The sequence below is a fragment of the Staurois parvus genome, unplaced genomic scaffold (assembly GCF_062004578.1).
Source record: "Staurois parvus isolate SC_StPar_1 unplaced genomic scaffold, SC_StPar_1.0 ptg000594l, whole genome shotgun sequence".
Taxonomy (NCBI): Eukaryota; Metazoa; Chordata; class Amphibia; order Anura; family Ranidae; genus Staurois; species Staurois parvus.
Genome location: NW_028318390.1, coordinates 1,368,501 through 1,385,082, shown reverse-complemented (window position 1 = coordinate 1,385,082; position 16,582 = coordinate 1,368,501). Strand labels below are relative to the sequence as shown.

Genomic DNA, 16,582 nt, shown 5'->3' with positions numbered 1-16,582 from the left:
GCACAGAGCTTAGCTCCATTGCTGGCACTTCACTAGAACGAATGGGGGCAGAGCATGATCATCTCTGAGGCTGGCTTCACCCCCTCCCACCAACTCACACTGCAAAGCCTTTCTACCTCAGGTATGATGGGGGTGCCAGTGTGCTCAATGGCAGTGCCTGGACCGAGCTTCTGGGGGTGGAAGTGGGGGGGGGGGGGATGGGTCTCCAACACCGTTCTGTGTCACTTGCCGTGTTCTGTGTCGCTCCCAGCCTCTTTTACATTGCTCCAGCAGATTGATACAAAAGTGGCCAGGAGTTTTGTTTATTAATAAGAAACAGCGGCACAGCAGATTACTCTGCCGCTCCCAAAAATGGAAAAATAGTCCACAGTGTGCCGCGGCCCCCCTTCCCCTCTGAACAAATGGGACCAGGAAAGTGTTTAATTTTTTTTTTTACTTTTTTGTCCGGGACACAGCAATGGCGGGACTTCATTCAAATATTCGTGATCGTCGAGGGCAATCCGTGACAGTCGGTAACTATGCATTCAATGTCCTGCTTAAGTTCTTATGTGTTTTTCAAAGTGTTGCTTAAAAATGGCAGTGTGTTACAGTGAATACAAGGGGTCCAGCCAGGGTATAGACCTGCAGCCACAGCCTTAGTTAGTGTTAATCTATTTAAACAGCTGCTGGGCTTCTGATCCTGCCAAAAAATGTTTCTAAATTATGTATGGCAGTGACATAATTCCTAAAATCATTAGGGTTTTCTGTGAGCTACAGCAGCTATATTATGTAGGCATACTCTACTGCTTGCTGGTTATAGTAGATGTTACTGCACCACCATTCCAATTAGTAGGATAAGGATAAATGTAAGGCATTGTATAAGAAAGCATTCTTTTGAACACCACACACAGTTTTCAGAAAATCAAAAGCACAGAAATAAAATAAAGTGTATTACACCACAGTTAAAATAGTTCAATAAATAGTCATTCTATGTTCAAAACTTACCTGGCTTAAATGATATTAAACAGGAGCGATTTGTACAAGTACCTTCTGGAAAAATCAAAACCTGGTAAAAAAAAAAAGGGGGGAGGAGGTGGCATTGAGTTTAACAGCGGCTATGAATACACACAGCAACAGTACTTGCTAAAATATGCTCAGACTGTATTCCCTCTGTAAGGCTGTATAAGAGATTCCTTAAAAAAACATTTGCAATTTGCTAGTAACTGTATTCATCCATGGTGGTGAGGAGCAATGGCTTTAAAACATTAGGCTTAGACACTGTTTTATTGCAATGCTATGCATATTAACATAAACTTTTTAAATAACTCTTACATATTTCTTTTAAATGTTTATGCTTTATTGTCTTATTGGGTGTATGGTACTGTGTCCCAATCACCAATCGTTTGAACATGAAAAATTAGTTCTTGAGTTATATTAAAAACCTACATAAGTCCTTTTCCCACAGTGTAGTGGGCTTTTTAATAGATAGTTAAAAGCACCACAAAAAAATTAATAAGTAAACTGAAAAGCAGTGGTTCTGTAAAATTTTAACTCCGTTTTAAAATTCAATTAAAAATATGTGAACCTTGGGTGACAACAATTTGAATCTTGCCTAGAGTCCCAAAGTAGACTTACCAGTAATTTGTTTTCCAAGAATCTTCCACAAAATAATAGTTAATTTAAGAGGTGATCCATTAACTTAAAAGGGACATAAAGTAGACAGAATTTAGAGAGGCTAACCTATTAACACCACCTCAGTCTTTCCTAAAACTAACGGTACAAGCATACATTATAATAATTACAAAATAGCTTACAATTAAACAATAGGTATGCAATTTCCTTGAGTTTTACTATGAAAGATTCTTGGAAAAGTAATTACAGCAAGTCTATTTCCATATCTTCATTTTCTCTTTCCTGATGACAATTATCCTGGGATGGTCTCGGATATAAATTTGTGTAGAAACATAGTTGCCTAAAAGTACTTCAATATCAGGAGAGGAGTATGATATTGATGAACTAATGTGTGCTAATTACCTTTGGCAAGAATAAACAAACGGGCCAAATCATTGATGTTATAAATAGTTCATTATATAAACAAATCACAATGGTTCCAATGAAAAAGCAGTGAAAATGTATAACTGAATAATTTAATCTCCAACTCCAAATGATCACCCAGAGTAGCTGTCTATCAATAAGACAAAACTCCCACAGTGCCTCCTTCTCCACACTTCATGACTTGCACTCATCAGAAGTGTTTGCCTATCTCAATACAGACAGATGAGGAATCCACTTGTTCAGCATCTGGAACAGTCCTCCTCCACTAACCACTGTGGTTTCTCATAATCAAGGATACATGGATACAAGCAATAATAGAAGTCTCATATTGCATGATAATGTTTACCACACCTTTATTATACACATTGTTGGCATACTTGCATCACATTACAAGGCTGCAGGCTAAACACAACTGATCTGTACAGCTAAAGCAGCACTGTGAAGAAGTAGCAGACATCTGCCAACCACTGCCTGCCCCACTCCTCATTGCTCACAGAGCTGCAATGTAATCTCAATCCTAATTGGCTGACAGTGTTAGTCTCCTCTCTATGTTTTGTCAGCGAAGACTTTGTCAAGGGAATCCCCTTGACAAAGTCTTAGATGAGGAAACATGTAAAGGTGGAACCTAACACAGTCAGCAGAGTTTGATTGGGAGTACACTGCAGCTCTGTGAGCGATGAGGAGTGGGACAGCCGCCGGATGTCTGCTTCTTCGTTACAGTACCGATTCTGCTAAACAGAGCACTGGGGCAGAGCCTGACAGTGTCAGTAACCATAAATTAAATGATAAGTTCACCTTTTGGAGCATATTACATATTACACTCATATTTAGAGTTTAACATGGCACATGTTCCAACATCCTCTGCCTCAGCCCGTGAAACCCTCCTTCTGTGACAATGGTCAGGGGTCCTCATTCCTGCAGGCACGGTCACTGTTAAAATCAGTATCCTGCACAACTCCACCATTCATTGACATGGATCTGTGAATGAATAAATGACAAGTCTCATATTCCACCTCGGCAGACGGCTTGTAGTTTTCAATGGGCTAGGAGTGCACTAGTCAAAGTCGATTTACACTTCCTCCAGCTTTTTAACTGAATGCCCATACCTCTGTAGGAAGCACCTTGAGAGTTTTGTCTTATTGATTGACAGACACAATTAGTGAACATTTGGAGTTGGAGATTAAATTATTCAGTTATACATTTTCACAGATTTTTCATTGGAACTGTGGGAAAGTTGTTTTCTTTATGAAGATTTTGGAGTTTCACGGTATACAATTATAGCAATGGATTGTTTGTTCTTTTTTGATTTACAGTATACTATAGATTTTTTTATTCTTTCCCATCAAAGTATTATATAAAAAGTGATTTGTTTCTATACAGTATGTACCAGTTTCACTAATCATTAGCCCTGCACTGACTGAAGGTTTTGGAGTTCCACTATTTTCACACTGTTTCACAGTTTAAAAGTATTTTTAGTACGGCAGTTGTTTGGTTGTTATTTTGTAGTGTAGATTTAATCATTGTTCCATAGTGCGAAAGGGTTTAGTATTTATAATGCCCTCAATATGCCTAATTTTATGAAGGAAGGCTTCCAGCACTAGGACAAAAAGCATTGGTGACAGCGCACATCCCTGTCTAGTGCCCTTCAAAATGTGAGTTTTTTTAAAATGCCTTCTAAGAGACAATGAGGGAATAAGAGAATACAGCACCCCACTAGCTCAACAGGTAGAGAAGAATGTGAACAGCCTCAGGTTTGCATTCCTCCTAAGCCACGTCCCTGTGATGCATTTTTGCATGCTCACCAAGGTTTAGTCATACCTCTATGACTAAGCCCCAGTGGGATGTGCGAAATCCATCAGAGGGGTGTGGATTAGGAGGATTCCAAGGCTAAGACGTTCACATTTTTTTCCACCTGTTGAGCTAGTGGTGTGCAGTGTCTCTCATCCCCTCATACTTTACTGCTTTCTAGATTATTGCACTATAAGTGGTTAAAAGGTTTCCTGAGAGACAATGTTTGTCTTTAAAGGATAAGTTCACCATTCATAACATGTTACACCCATATTCAGGGTGTAACATGTAAAATACTACGAAAGAACCAGCCCCTGATCCCACCCAATCCCGCATTTTGACAGCTAGCAGAGCATGTTCTCCCCCCCTAGCTGTCACAATTTTAAAGAAACATGGCCACACAGGGCTCCGCCCATGTCACATGTTCACAGTATTCTGTGAATGCGAAAAATTCAACTTCCGTCAGCCTTAATGGCTGTTTGCATGTAGTCCTCATTGACTACAGCCCGCTGTCCTCTATGGGCAGTCCATTTCCATCTGACTACCATCCCATCTGATCCAATGGACAAAGGGGAATCTGCGACCAGGAATAAATCTCACCTGATCCTGGTGAACAGCATCCCCAAGATGTGTTTTTAATTTGTCTACTATAATTTTAGCTAATATCCTGATGTCCATATTCAAAATGGAAATCGAATGGTAATTTTGGCCGTAGGCTGTGCCTTTACATTCTTTCATTTTATATTCAATGTACTATATATATAGTATGCGTGTGTGTGCTATTCTTAGATATTTGGACTTACAGTCTATGCAACTCAGTTGTGCAAATTATATTGGCATATAAATACATAGCTTTACATAGTAATATCTGAGCCTGACAAACAGACCTTCTTCAGTATTTGAGAGTAAGTAATCTATATGGGAAGATAGTTGTATGGTGAAAGGTAACGCTGCATCTAGCACTACCTACTGCCAAGATGGTGAGTCAGTAAAAATGTATCCATGGAGCAAAGGCTATGTAGAAAAAGATTAGAGGCGGCATTGTAATGAGCATCAGTCTGAGAAGATAGTCAAAGCAGAGAAGACAGAATACAGAAAAGGGAAAGGTGCAGGTGGGGAAGGTTAATGTGAGAAGTAAGTATAGTCCTATTTATTTGGGTGCAACTCCCTTCAGGCAACTTTTAATGAGTAATAAAAAAGAAGTGCACAGAAAGCTTGGAAAGATGGATTAGAGTATGGGGCAGACGTCACACCCATTGATATTCTTTTGTCAAGGGGGGGGTAGAGTGATGTTGGCATCTCCTGTTATACTGAGTGTCTCTGTCGCATATTATTAAATGACCCTGAACAAGTGTGTAATAATGGACAGCTGTTTGTCATTGGGGGCATAATATCTGATTAAAATAAGCTGCACATCATTGAGCAATCAGTTCTATTTAACCCCTTCTTGCCAAAGGAAGGTACAGAAAACTGTTTACATAGGGCAGCATATATGCGGCCGTTCAGCGTTAAAGCCCACCTGCCAAGAGGCCGCATAAGGCCAGCAGGAACAGGTTAACTGAAGGCCAGAATACAAAAATATTATTCAATTTAAGGAACTGAGAAGGTATACAAGCTAAACTCAGCAAATTTGCCATATAAAAGAACTTCAAACCTGTGGCCATTCTCCTTCTGATGTTGCACGCTTTGTTATTTCATTGATTGTGTTTTTTCTAGAATCAGGATCTGTTCGTGACACCATTATAGGCTGGAGGGAATGGAGGATACCTACAACACAGAGATACATCTGATAAATTTACCACTCCAGAAACTGCAGTCTCACTAGGGTAACAACATCACTTCCTCATTCTAACAGGAGCTGCCAGGCGATTGAGTGCCTGTGCTTTAGTATTGTCATTGTCATGTAAGATTAGCTGAATGTATGAAGGGGTACAGAAACTTAATTAGAGCAACCTTTTCAATTTAATAAATGAATTCAAAAAGAGACACGATTTTCCTTACCTTTTCAGCAAACAGTGTGTCAAAGAATAAGTTCTCTTTTTGGGAAAAAAATAATAAATGCATATTTTTTGCAGGTAACAAAATATGCATGTAATATTTTTTTTTCTAAGAACCCTCCAGAACATTGCACCAACGATCAGCAGAATACAGGTACATTCTCAAGCTCCTGTTGACTCTCAGCATAGTGTTCTGCCTATACCTCATAGGAGCAGGCAGTTATCTGAGAGCAGGAAGAATCAATGGACTACTAGAGGGTTCATTAGTGCCCTTGTAATTCATTGAGAACTACAAGCCATCAGGTGCAATGGCTGAAGCTACTTGTATGCATTCATACAGAATAAACTGTGAAGGAATGACATGGCCATGTGGGTGGACCTTCACACCACCATGCTCTTTTTCAAATAGCAACAGTGGGTGCAGAGAGAAGATCCCCTGCCCGCTGTCACAGGGAGGGGGGGAGAGGCTGCAGATGCTGGAACATGTTACATGTTCTACCCTGAATCCACACTTTAAAGGCTAGGTTCATCTTCTGAAGCATGTTACACATTACAATCCCCCCACACACCCCTTTCTCCCCACAACTACTGTCACTCCATAGTCTGCAGGCAGTTTGTATTGTGGAGATATTTAGGTGTGGCAAAATTGTGCTACCAATGGAAGAGTTTAAAACTTGTACAGGGCACAGAGGTCAAAAGTATGTACCATATAGAGTGCAAGTATCAGGTGTATATCAGGTACAGTGGGGCAAAAAAGTATTTAGTCAGCCACCAATTGTGCAAGTTCTCCCACTTAAAAAGATGAGAGAGGCCTGTAATTGGCATCATAGGTAGACCTCAACTATGAGAGACAAAATGAGAAAACAAATCCAGACAATCACATTGGCTGATTTGGAAAGAATTTATTTGCAAATTATGGTGAAAACTAAGTATTTGGTCACCTACAAACAAGCAAGATTTCTGACTCTCACAGACCTGTACCTTCTTCTTTAAGAGGCTCCTCTGTCCTGCACTCATTACCTATATCAATGGCACCTGTTTGAACTTGTTATCAGTATAAAAGACACCTGTCCACAACCTCAAACAGTCACACTCCAAACTCCACTATGGTGAAGACCAAAGAGCTGTCGAAGGACACCAGAAACAAAATTGTAGACCTGCACCAGGCTGGGAAGACTGAATCTGCAATAGGCAAGCAGCTTGGTGTGAACAAATCAACTGTGGGAGCAATCATTAGAAAATGGAAGACATACAAGACCACTGATAATCTCCCTCGATCTGGGGCTCCACGCAAGATCCCACCCTGTGGGGTCAAATCACAAGAACGGTGAGCAAAAATCCCAGGACCACACGGGGGCACCTAGTGAATGACCTGCAGAGAGCTGGGACCAACGTAACAAAGGCTACCATCAGTAACACACTACGCCGCCAGGGACTCAGATCCTGCAGTGCCAGACGTGTCCCCCTGCTTAAGCCAGTACATGTCCGGGCCCGTCTGAAGTTTGCTAGAGAGCATTTGGATGATCCAGAAGAGGATTGGGAGAATGTCATATGGTAAGATGAAACCAAAATAGAACTGTTTGGTAGAAACACAACTCGTAGTGTTTGGAGGAGAGAGAATGCTGAGTTGCATCCAAAGAACACCATACCTGCTTTGAAGCATGGGGGTGGCAACATCATGCTTTGGGGCTGTTTCTCCGCAAAGGGACCAGGACGACTGATCCATGTACAGGACAGAATGAATGGGGCCATGTATCGTGAGATTTTGAGTGCAAACCTCCTTTCATCAGCAAGGGCATTGAAGATGAAACGTGGCTGGGTCTTCCAACATGACAATGATCCCAAACATACCGCCTGGGCAATGAAGGAGTGGCTTCGTAAGAAGCATTTCAAGGTCCTGGTGTGGCCTAGCCAGTCTCCAGATCTCAACCCCATAGAAAACCTTTGGAGGGAGTTGTAAGTCCGTGTTGCCCAGCGACAGCCTCAAAACATCACTGCTCTAGAGGAGATCTGCATGGAGGAATGGGCCAACATACCAGCAACAGTGTGTGCCAAAATTGTGAAGACTTACAGGGAAACGTTTGACCTCTGTCATTGCCAACAAAGGATATATAACAAAGTATTGAGATGAACTTTTGATATTGACCACATACTTATTTTCCACCATAATTTGCAAATAAATTCTTTCCAAATCAGCCAATGTGATTATCTGGATTTTGTTTTCTCATTTTGTCTCTCATAGTTGAGGTCTACCTATGATGCCAATTACAGGCCTCTCTCATATTTTTAAGTGGGAGAACTTGCACAATTGGTGGCTGACTAAATATTTTTTTGCCCCACTGTATAATGAAATGTAAGTATCAGGAGTAGGTAATGTATATAGTGTAAGGATCAGGAGTGGGTAATGTATATAGTTCAGGGGACAAGAGTGGGTAAAACACAAAAGTGCAGGGGTCAGGTATATAATTTACATAGTTCAGGGGTCTGAAGTGGGTAATGCACAGAGTACAGGATTTCGGAGTGGGTAATGTACAGCACGGAGGGGTAAGGAATGGGCAATGTACATAGTTCAGGAATCAAGTGTGGATAACACATAAGTGCAGGGGTCAGATGTGTAATGTACATTGCACAGGTGTCAGGAGTGGGTAATGTACACAGTTCAGGGGTCAGGTGTAAATAACACTTAAAGCGGAGCTCCACCCAAAAAGGGAAGTTCCACTTTAAGGACTGCTCCCCCGCACCCCATTAAGGATTGGCACCTTTGGGGGAGTGGGTACCGAATTTGACAGGTACCCGCTTCCACTTCCCGTCTGATCGCCCAGGCGATCGGAAGCGGAAGGTGTCCTCCCTCCCTGTAGTCTTTTGGGACACGTGACAGGTCCCAGTAGACTACAGGACCAGTCATGAAGTGCATGTGCAGTGGGTACCCAGCTGTGGAGCTGCAAGCAGCACAGCCGGGTGCTCACACTGAAGATGCCGGCCTCCTGGAATACAGGACGGCCGGTGAAATGGGCTGCGGGGGACATACCGGGGGACCAAGGGACAGGTAAGTGACTGTTTTTTAAAAGTCAGCAGCTACAGTTTTTGTAGCTGCTGACTTTTATTTTTTGACAGGGTGAGTGGAACTCCACTTTAATAGGGTGACTTGAGCACTGTAGTATATCAGGACAGAAGAGGCAGAGAAGTGTGAGCTGACCAATGCCTAGCAACAATGATGCTCCTAACATAATTCTTCCTCTGTTGAACAATTTGATAAAGACTGATTAACCTGTGAGCTAGATTTTGAGTGGGAACCTTGAGGAAAGATTTTCATAAAAATCCAGACCTTACATTGAGGAACCTGGGGGCAAAGGTGATTGGCAAGTTGTTTCTAAGAGCCAAAACTGGAAGAAAGCTAAGCCTGGGGTTTGCTAAAATTTCAAAGAAAGTCTAGACAGTACTGTTCGCAGCAAGAACATCTAAGGAAGAAGGAGGCCAATCATTTGAGTTGACCTAAGCCTATGGCAGGGCTGAGGACCATTTTTGAAAAGAAGCAGTAGAGCTATGTTTCTGGTGATTGCTTTGTCTGTTCAGTTTGCCCATTAGTTTGGGGGTGGTACAAAGAAGAAAAGGACAGGCTAGTACAGAGTGCAATATAGTTTCCAAAACCTGGACACAAACTGTATACCTCTGTTCAACAAAGAGTGATGTTGTTATTGGCTATAGCTAATTCCATGGTACATGGTGCCAATCACAGCATCACAACAGTAAGCAAGCTGTCATGAATGGAATCCATTCATGACAGTTTTGCGTACATTGTAATCAAGTGATAGCAATCACATGATACCCCAGCCGCTCACACCAGCCAGGTACAGAGCACTGTGATCTGCTGTGATGGGTCATAGATTCGAGCAGCTGAATGCCCCCTTGGGTGGGTTCGAGCACTGCGCATATGCTAGGTGAGGTACCCGTACCTCACCTAGCCTGTAGCTGCTTGCAGTAAATTTACTGCTGGTGGGCAGCAAGTGGTTAAATTGTGAATTATTAAATGCAAGCCTGTAAGGTTCTGGAGGGCAGTCATTTTAGTGGTGAGGAGAGAAAGCCAAGGTAGCTTTTTCTGAACATACTGTACATAATAAAGTCTGCATAACATGGAGGGAAAGCATATGTAAATAGGTTAGCCAGGTGCTTAATATGCTTTAGACACTTCTTAAAGCCTGCCTTGTCCTAAGATACAATTTCACGTGAGGTCCTGTGTGAGATATCTACCCTCAGCCGAGGGTAACCCAGGATTAGTGATGAGCGAATCTATTTGGGTTTGACTGGAGGACAGGATCAGCGAACATGTCCAAAACTCTACAGATTGCAAACTTTATTGAAAACCTTACTAATGTCAATAGGAGATGAATCTTGAAAATCAACTGTCTATTTTAAACACTAATAGGCAAGGGACTGACAAACCAAGGGCATAGGGAGCTGGGCACTGGCAGGAGAAGCATGTACCAAGACAAACAAAAATGGCTTAAATGGTAAAATTAAAATGTACAATTCTTTAAATACCTCACTTGGGGAATGCTTTAAAACTGCCTGTGAAGTAGCAAATTTTTATGATGTACACAAGCAAAATTGGCTTTTACAAAGAAAAAAACATTTAATTTACCAGCCTTTAAATTACTTTTCCCTGTCAGTTTGTTCAGCATGTAAACAAAGCAGGCAAGATTTGCCTCCACATCCTTACCAGACACTTGTCCTTGATGAGGGTCTCCTATGGATTGTAAAAAAACAACAAAAGGTTCCACATAAAATGTTCATACCATACGTTTTACCCTTGATGAGTGTCTGGAATAGATTTTAGAGGTGAACCACTTAAAAAAAAAATCCAAATTCCATACCAGTCTCTTCAGGTCTAATATAGGATTTAGGGGGGAACATTGCACAAAAATAGAAAAAAAGCATGGGTTCCCCCCAAAATACACACCAGACCTTTATCCAAGCATGCAGACCAGGAACAGATTGCTGCAGCGATGTCTGGCATTGAGTCTTCCTTGTTGTGTCACCTGGAATGCTGGATAGTTCCCTGAACAATTCCTTGGATGATCCTGCCTTGAACATTGTTTATCTTGAACCTTGAATTCTTTGCTCCTCCCATGAACTACCTCATTTAAGCCATGTATCTGCACTTCCTGTTTTCCAGATTATTGTGCTCTTTCCAGCTGATATCTTGCCTCTCCTGTTGCCGTTCATATCTTCGCTCCTATTCGTTACTGATCTTTGGCTTGTTCCTTGACTACGCTTCTGCTTAATCCCAACCTGCAACCATTAGTTACTGACCTTTGGCTTGTTTACTCACTAAGCTTCTGTTTGATCCCTACCTGCTTCTCTACTACAGGACCCCAGCTTGTTCACCTCCTGGTGGAGCAATCCTCAGGACCGCAACCTGGTACTAACATGCAGCTAAACCCATCTCCACCATCAGGAGTTCTAACCAAATTAGATTTACGGGGGCATACAAGCTTGACCGCATTCGTCCTGGAGATGATTGGAAAACTGCTTTCAGAACCAGATATGGATATTTTGAATCTTTGGTCATGCCCTTTGGACTTCGCAATGCTCCTGTAACTTTCATTTCATTAATTATGTTTTTCGAGATTTGTTGGACCAGTATGTAATTGCATATCTGGATGATATACTCATTTTTTTCTGATAATTTAGAGGAACATTGCAAGCATGTCTTTACTCTCTTCGAGAGACTGAGGCAGAATTAACTTTACATCAAACTAGAGAAATGTGAGTTTGAACAAACTCAGATCCAGTTCTTGGGCTACATCATTTCTCCAGAAGGAATGAGCATGGATCCCAATCAGATCAAAGCAGTGGTGGTGTCAGGAATGGATTCACCACTGGTGGTGGGACTCACCTGCCATGTGGGCTGCAGTACCAGGGCTTGCCAGCGGGTGCTCTCAGCAACCAGAAGCTCACTCCTGCAGTCAGCCATCAGCTGAAGCTGATTGCTGGAGGTGTATTTAAGCAGGACCAGGCCTGTGATCAGGGCCTTGGTGTATTGTTTCCCATGAGCCCCTGTACCTGGTATCCTGTGTTCCTGATCTGCTGACTATCTGATTTGTTGCCGACCCTGCCTGATCTTGACCTCTGCTGACTTCTCCTGCTTGATCCCTGGCTTACCTGACCATCCTTCTGCCTGATCCTCTGTACCGCGCTGCCCGTGAGTTACTGAACCTGACTTGTGACCCTGACTATTCTCTGCCTGCTCCTCCGGTACCTCACTGCCCACACATTGCTGACCTGGCCTGCCTGACTACCCCTGACGCTACCCAGACGATCCATCCATCCCGCACGGATCTGTCCCTGTTACCAGGTCTGCCAGCCTCTTCACGTCAGGCTTTCCCACGGTACATACCCTCGGTGGACCCCTCTACCACAGTTGGGTGCACTCAGGGGCCGCGACCTGGTCTCAGTCCTGCGCCAAGTCCATCCCCACCATCAGGGGCTCTGGTGAAAAGGCAGACTGGGGCTTAGACTCCGCGCCCTGGGGAATCCCGTTCTGTGGGTACTAGAGATCCCGCCGGGTGGTGCCTGACAGTACCTAGGGGCCTGCCTGACCATTCCACCTCTCCAGCCCTGACTACGCCTGTGTTCCTGAAGCCTGCTACTTCCCTGTGTCAGTCCACACATTTCTGGTCATACCCGGATCCCTAACAGGTGGATTGGCCTGTCCCTAGGATTGTTAAGGAAATACAACGATTTGTTGGATTCGCCAACTTTTACAGAAGATTCTTAAATAATTTCTTCAAGGTAATTGCTCCAATTAAGGAGATGATGAAGAAAGGGATGCTCTTTTTATGGTCACCAGAGGAACAATCCTGCCTCAAAAGAACTTTCTAGTTCTAAGACATTTTTGAATCTTCTCAAGGAGGGGTATGAGAATGACCCACTTCTCAATCATCCTCCTAAGGACGTTAACCTTGATTACAAAAACAGCTTTTGGACTCAAGCTCACCACCTCTATGTACCTGAATCAGTCCAGGTAGAAGCCTTCAGGTTTGTTCACGACTCTAAACTTGCTGGTCATTTTCAGGTTTCCAGGACAGAAGAACTTTTATCATGTTCTATTTGGTGGCCTGGATACAAGAAAGATGTCAAGAGTTATGTGGCCTCATGTCTGACCTGTGCTCGCAATAAAACACCCTGATCTTCTCCTCTGGGGTTACTTCAACCACTGCCTGTTCCATCAAGACCATGGGGGTCAATTTCTGTGGGCTTCATAGTCGATTCCCCCCCCCCCCTTTAAAAGGGATGACCACTATTCTGGTAGTTGTCGACCGTCTCACCAAGGTGGCTTTTTTTATACCATTTAAGGGGGTATCCTCTGCAGAACAATCTGCAGAGGTAATGGTTTGAGAAGATTTTAAACTACATGGAATTCCTGATGATGTGGTGTTTGGCAGAGGAGTACAGTTTAGTTGAAAATTTTGGAAAAGTTTTTGCTCAGCTTTGGGGATAACAATCTGTCCTTTGCTTTTTATCCTCAGTCTAATAGCCAGACTGAGAGGACCAATCAAACAGTCAGGGCTCCGGGAATGACCAGAGGTGTGTGGACTGACACGGAAACACAGACTTCAGGTATAGCGTGTAAACAAGATAATTTATTAAGGACAATACAAACATAAATGCAGTGCAACAAACCAAACCCAAAGCTAACACAAATACATACAACAAGGTGAAACAAACCCAAACCTAAACTGATATATATATATACTATATATATATATATATATATATATATACATATATATATATATGGAGCACAACGTATTCAGGCGGGCCAGGTCGGTAGCGAACGGGCAGACAAGGTACAAGGAGTAGGCAGAAGATTGGTCAGGAGTAGGCGAGGTCGGTGCAGGCAGAGTTCAAGCAGAGTCAGGATAAGGCAGGAAGCAGACAGGATGCAGGTACAGGGGCTCATGGGAACAATACACCAAGGCACTGACTGCAGGCCTGGCCATTCCTTAAATACACCTCCTGCAATCAGCCTCAGGTGATGGCTTGATTGCAGGAGTGAGCTTCTGCCTGATGAGAGCACTCGCTGGCCAGCCCTGGTACTGCAGCCCACACGGCAGGTAAGTTCCACCACCAGTGGTGAATCCATTCCAGACACAAACTTTGGAGCAATACCTTTGATGTTTTGTGAGTTATCTTCAGGATGACTGGGTAGACTACTTTCCTATGGCAGAGTTCACTTATAACAACTCTAAACATAGCTCCACTTCCGAAAGCCCCTGTTTCTTAAACACCGTTTATCATACAGTTTTTATGCCTGATCTCCCTATCTCAACTCCATTTCCTGCTGTTACCAACAGATTAACTGCATTACAGGAGATTCAGGAGAAATTAATTAATACATTGAAGAAGGCTCAGGAATATTACAAGAAGGCCACTGACAGACATAGTAGATCACTTCCTACTTTTCATGTGGGTGATAAAGTTCGGTTATCTACCAAAAATGTGGAGGTTCATGTTCCATCTGCTAAGTTGGGTCAAATGCTTGTGGGACCTTTCCAGATTTCTGCTCAAATCAACCCGGTCACTTTTCGTTTAAAATTTCCTGACAGTATGAAAATTCACCCTGTTTTTCACATAGCACTACTCAAACCGTTTCATGGAAATACTTTTTCTGGAAGAATTAATCAACCCGTTGAGGTACAGGGTGAAGAATTTGTGGTGGAGAAAATTCTTAACGCCAGGAACAAATTACAATATCTGGTTCAATGGGAAGGTTATGGACCAGAAGAGAATTATTGGAAGCCTGAGATTGTTCATGCCCCTAGATTAACAAGGGAATTCCGCCAGAGGTTTCCTCACAAACCTGGCCCTAAGACATCAAGGGGATGTCCTGGGAGGAGTGGAGTACTGTCAGGACCTGGACTTGAACCTGGGACCACAGCGGTGTCTGCCATTGACTCTTCTTGTTGAGCCACCTGGAATACTAGACAATTCCCTGGATGATCCTGCCTTGAACATTGTTTGTCTTGAACTCTTTACTCCTCCCATGAACTTCCTGATTTAAGCCATGTCTCTGCACTTCCTGTTTGCCAGATTATTGTGCTCTCTCCAGCTGATATTTTGTCTCTCCTGTTGCCGTTCATATCTTCACTCCTATTCGTTACCGATCTTTGGCTTGTTCCTCCACTACGCTTCTGCATAATCCCAACCTGCAACCATTAGTTACTGACCTTTTGCTTGTTTACTGACTATGCTTCTGCTTGATCCTTACCTGCTTATCTGCTACTGGACCCAGGCTTGTTCACCTCCTGGTGGGGCGATCCTGAGGACCGCAACCTGGTACTAACATGAAGCTAAAGGGACCTGGGAGTGTGAGGCGTGAAAGCTGTGTGGCCCCTTGGGGTCTTGGTGTGGAGGTGAGGAGGCATTTTAGCCGGTGACAGATTTATCATTCATTTCACCCAGTTGCTTTGTTCGTTTGCAGTTGGCGGTGTATTTACATGGACTTTATGCCTATTTGATGATCACTTATGTTTATTTTGATGGTCACTCATTATTTGTTATATGTCACGTTGCTTTAATTATTTTTTGTGCTTATTGACGCACGTTTATTTCCACTGTGTGTTTTTCACTGGCATCAATCCTGATTATAAGGTGCATTTTTAGTTTTATGCACTTTGTATGATTAGTTTTACACATATATTTCTTTGCTTTTTGATTGTCACAGTTTTCTTTGCACGGCGCTTGTTGTCCCATTTTGTTTATTTAGGACTTGTTAGTGCTGTTGAATACATTTATGTTCACTTGTTGATTATTGTGCACATGGTTTTCATCACAATCCATATTGCACTTGGTTTGGTCTGGTTTCAGGCCTTTACATTTTTATGTATTATTTATGATGCATTTATAGTTTCATGCATTTATACCTTTATGCACCTTGTATGATTAGTTTTGCACATATTTTTTGCAATTTGATCTTGGCACAGTTTTCTTAGCATGATGTTTTTTGTGCACTTTTATTTAGGGCGTGTTAGTTTTATTATGTCGAATACATTTGTATGTATTTATTTATGTTCACTTGCTGATTATTACTCATGTTGTCTTTGTCACAGTTCATATTGCACCTAATTAGGTCTAGATTCAGGCCTTTATACTGATCACCTCTGTTTTGGGGTTATTTTTTTTGTCTCCCCACCCAATTATTGTGTCCTTAGTATTATTGATATTAGCGCAACACTATTTTATTTAATTTGTTCCTTGTGCTAGCGATGTTTAGGTCTAGGTGTTTGCAGCTTTTTTCCATAGTCCTATCTATACCTATAGCAGCGCAGAAAGTTTTTTTCTATTAACATGCAACTAAGCCCATCTCCACCATCAAGAGCTCTGGTGAATACTGGTTAGCACTTAGACCTCATACCTCAGGTGAACCCGTGTCATCCACCAGGGTGACCTGCTCACTTATCGGTGGGAGCACAACTCCAGTCCGTGACATCTACCCGATTACACATGTTATTTCAGCACAGGGGAGATTTGTGACTAACAAGCTGACTTTTGAATCAGGCTTGCAGCACAAAGGACTACAAAACACCCACTGACAAAGCCAATACATCTATTTTACATAAGTTTAGCTAAGAAAAACCATTGGGAGCTTTCTGAATACTGTCTTTGTATAGAGTACACCCAGATATTGTATATGATTAACTACTCCTATGATCAGATTACTGCTTTTCCCAGATGTTAGCCTTCAAAAGTCAGTTTCAACA

The 16,582-nt window shown here is 42.4% G+C and overlaps 1 protein-coding gene across 2 annotated transcripts in view; it reads right to left on the bottom strand.

Moving 5' to 3' along the window:
* LPCAT2 (lysophosphatidylcholine acyltransferase 2) overlaps positions 1–16,582 on the bottom strand; it is a 428,744-nt gene that overhangs the window by 247,857 nt on the left and 164,305 nt on the right. For both annotated transcript variants that reach the window (XM_089692556.1, XM_089692557.1), the window contains exons 5-6: positions 5,477–5,589; positions 985–1,045 (exon numbers count right to left, since the gene is read on the bottom strand). In XM_089692556.1, coding sequence (XP_089548682.1) covers positions 985–1,045; positions 5,477–5,589 — 174 coding nt within the window. The remainder of the gene's footprint in view (positions 1–984; positions 1,046–5,476; positions 5,590–16,582) is intronic.